At 39.5% G+C, this 4193-nt stretch overlaps 1 protein-coding gene across 1 annotated transcript; it reads right to left on the reverse strand.

Annotated features, from left to right (window-relative positions):
- Positions 1–612: 612 nt before the first annotated feature.
- Positions 613–3841, reverse strand: LOC146553904 (uncharacterized). Its single transcript, XM_085254808.1, has one exon. It carries the CDS (start codon positions 3585–3587, stop codon positions 2028–2030), a length of 1560 nt encoding a protein of 519 aa, XP_085110934.1. The 5' UTR covers positions 3588–3841; the 3' UTR covers positions 613–2027.
- Between the last annotated feature and the right edge of the window lie 352 nt (positions 3842–4193).

Here is a 4193-nt window from a genome sequence, read left to right on the forward strand (position 1 = left end):
GCACACTGCAGCTTAAATGGTTGGGGTCACTTTGAAATATTCCTGTTTTTAAAAGAAAGAGAAGGAAAATTTTTTTGAAAAATAAATAATAATATTAAAGAAATGCTTTAAGTGAAAATGAATAATTACTCAAATCATACATCATAAATTCAGTACATAGTTTATGTACATAGACACAAAGAGGCCTGTTTTCAGTAAGATCGCCCCTGTGATCCAGTGGTATATTGCGTAACCTAAAGCAAGTTTATCAAGTTCATCTGGTGACTGATCTTTGGCTATTCTTTGGACAGTCTGTGGGCGTTTTGTGGGTGTGATCACTGTCTCTTCTAAGAAATGAAACCCGTTCTATGTGGGAAATTTCTGAAAACAGTGTAATATTTTGTCACTTCATCTCCACTGAATAGGCTGCACTTCTCTGAGCAATCAGATCACACAGAAATGCTGTAAATAGATCAGTTGGAACACTTGTAATCATTTTTTGTTATTGCAAATGAAAATAAATTGTCTTTTTCTTTTGAATATAAAAACATTTTTCAAGACTTTTGAGCAATAGTGTAAGTATATTCATTTAGCTGCTTTGCCCTTCTGCTCCACTGCAGAAAATTACTGCACTACTTACTGCCGGCTGCTATGATCATATTCTGATGATGATATTAGGTAAACAAGCCACAGTTAGCTTATGACATACACCGATCAGGCATAACATTATGAGCACTGACAGGTGAAGTGAATAACACTGATTATCTCTTCATCGTGGCAGCTGTTAGTGGGTGGGATATATTAAAGAGAAAGTGAAAATTTTGTCCTCAAAGTTTATGTGTTAGAAGCAAAAAAAATGAGCAAGTGTGAGGATTTGAGTGACAGAGTCATAGGTGCCCAAGGCTCAGTGATACACATGGGGAGCAATGGCTGTCATGTGTGGTCAGATCTACATACAAGCTAGTGTAGTCAAATTTCCCAAAAGTTCACTGTGTTAGCCCTGTGACAGCCCGGTGACCAGCTCATGGTGTAGCCTGCTGCGTGATCTGATATTTCTGGGTTGGTGTTGTTCTGACATTATCATAGCAATGTCAGTCTAGGATCAGCATTACAACTGACCATCAGTCATGTTGTCTGAGAATTGAGTTAGCATTAGCCAAAAAGTTAGCTACCGCTATTAAAAGCTATCCCTAGCAAACCAACATTGAGAAAGCTAAATTTGGCTGACAGCAAACCTAGCTTGATAATACATACCAGTATATGATATTGTATAAATTAATAAAGAACACACCTAGAATTGTTTCCATTTGTTCTAGAAGACAGTTTTATATAAACAAAGACATTCCCCCCCCTTTTTTATTCCACATTTCAAGATGACAGACAACAATTGTTAGTTAGCTGCAAAGTCAGTCCTGGAGAAACTTATGATGATGATGATGCAGGAACAACACCGATACAGGGATATCAGATGGCCCTCACTTCATGGTAGTTCGTATGGTGATTTTTACACCACATGCCTTTCAAGACTCTTCATACAATTTCTATCCCTGATTTAAGGATTAATACATTTTCCTGCCTTGAAAATTCAATCCAGTAATTTCATGAAGCAAATATTACGTTTTACTCAATTATTTGTTCACAGGAAACTAACCTCAAACTTGCTGAAAACAAAAACATATTCATAACTACTCTGCACTGTGTCAGTGATGACTGTTCTGTTTGAGGGGACTAGCATTGGCAGTTTACACAGAGGAGAGAAGCACTGACGTCTGCTGGAGTTTTAATCACAGGAAAAGCATGTGTTAGCAGATGACTGACAGCTCACTCATTGCTTCTTTGAGCAGTGACAGGATCTTTGGAAATTGAGTTGAACTTTGAACTTTTAAAAAAAAAAAGGTTCATCCACCTTTCTTATCATTCAGTCACATTTATGTATACTAGTCAGCTGGTGAGTTAGAGGTTTGTTTAGAGTATTGACTCTGGCAGTCACTGAACATATAACGTGACTCTGAGTGTGAAACAATTTGCACCCAGAAAAAGTCTGAAAACTACTGAATGGGGCTCTCGATCAGTGTCTCGTTGCTACATTGTGAGGGTTCATGCTCATTTTTCACAATATGTTCCTTAATGTTGCCATCTTCCTTCTGAAACTGTACCTTCACTGTCAGTGGAGAACATATATCTACTTTACACTTTATGATCATGATGCCATTTGATGCTTGTAGGCTACAGGTGCTGAGATCTGGCATCTCATCTCTGGACAAATGACAGACCAGCTGATCCTTGTTGATGGACATGACCGCCCGTTTTTTCAAAAAGTTTGGGCTCTCACATACCACCCTGTCCAGCATCTCCATGGTTTTGCTGTTTTCCAACACCCAGTCATGCAGGTACCATATGTGGCAGTCACATTTCCAAGGGTTTCCATGCAGCCTCACGGTGTACTGCAGGATAAAATGGTCGAAAAGGTCCTCTGGGAGACTCTCCAGTTGGTTGTCAGACAGGTAGAGCTGCTGAATGAATTCCTGGCTCTTGAACAGTTTGGCATCCAAAGTGCTGAGATTGTTCTTTTGCAGGTAGATTGTCCTAATCTCAGACAGATCATTAAAGATTGTTTCGGGCAGTGAAGTGATCTGGTTTTCAGACAGGTCCAGGATCATCAGGGCTGTAACATTTCTAAAAATGTCTCCAGTAAGGTTGGAGAGCTGGTTAGAGGACAGGATGAGGTTGGTGAGTAAAGTCAGACTGCTTAGAGAGGACAGCTCAGTTAGTCTGTTGCCTTTTAGGTTCAGTTCCGACAAATTTGAGCCCTCAAATCCAAACACTTTATCGCTAAAGGTTGTAAGAAGGTTCCCACGGAGATTCAGCACCTGCAATTCAGTTAACACAGCAAAGATGCCATCATCAAGTTTTGTTATCATGTTCCCTTCCAGATGAAGCTCTGTCAGCTGAGAAACATTGTGAAATGTGTCAGATGTAAAATTGCTGAGGAGGTTGTTGTTCATTTTCAAGATCTCTAACTTTTCCAGACCACAAAAAGTTTCTTTTTTTACTCCCTCAAGCTTATTTTGGGACAAATCCAGGACACGCAGCTTTTGAAGGTTCAGGAAAAGAAACGCAGGTAGATCTGATATGACGTTGCCCTTCATTTGCAGAGTTTCTAGCTGTTTCAAGGAGTCAAACATACCAGGAAGCACCGTCTGGAACCTGTTGAAGTTGAGCAGCAGTTTAGTCAAATTTCCTTGCTTTGAAAAAGTTCCTAGAAATAAATGATCCAAGGGGTTCCCGCTGATCTCCAGTTCCTGAAGCTCAGTCAGATGTTCGAATGCCCGACAGTGAATACTTTTCAGTTGATTATCCAGGAAAATAAGCTTGGTGAGTTGAGGACTGCCCTCCAAAGTGTGAGAGAACAGGTACTGCACAGCCGTAGTCATTACAATAAAGTCCTTGACCTCCCTGGAAATATTCTTTGGTAAAGACGTCATTGTTGCATCAGCACATAGCACCTGGACCAGAGTGAAACACTGACATCGGTATGGACAAAACTCTCCGCTGCCTTTGTGGCGGAGAAGCAGCAGGAGCAGGATCAGACCCAAATTTCTGTCCATTTTTTACTGAAAAAAAACAAACAAACCCAACAACAAAGAAAGAGGAAATTCAAAAAAGCTGAGACTCATGCACTGCAAACAAAAACCTCTGTGTTACAGCGATCGAGGAACACTGTGACAAGTTTCTCTGTGGGCTTGGAAGTCAGCTGACAAAAAGTGCAAACAACAACACAAGTATGGGTTAGGCAAGAAAAACCTTTGCCCGCTGGTCAGCTCCGGCCACAAAAAAAAAAGATTATCATGCAATTCAGCAAACCAGCAAAAGCAAATGTTTCTTCACGGAACAAGTAAATCAGAGAGAAGTCGCACTGAGAAGATCATTCATGTGTGAAATAATGTAAGGAATCATACAATCAACTATGCTACTTCCTTCTTATTAAGATTTTAGGGTTAACGTTCCAAAGCTGGAGTACTCGGCTTTGATCTGCGGATAATTTGATAATAATTTGTATTTTATGGCATGTAAATATTCTGTTATTAGAATTAATGTTTGTATTGATAAGAAAAATGAATAAAAATCAACAGATAACTTATGGAGATTAGTGGTTTAATAAATGTGCACTTTGTCCCTTTTTTCATGTGTAAGCTGAATCAGAATAGGTAGAG

The sequence above is a fragment of the Mchenga conophoros genome, linkage group LG18 (genome assembly GCF_057382185.1).
Source record: "Mchenga conophoros isolate Kocher_MC1m ecotype Shallow Benthic linkage group LG18, M_conophoros_male_GT1.1, whole genome shotgun sequence".
In the NCBI taxonomy this organism is placed as follows: Eukaryota; Metazoa; Chordata; class Actinopteri; order Cichliformes; family Cichlidae; genus Mchenga; species Mchenga conophoros.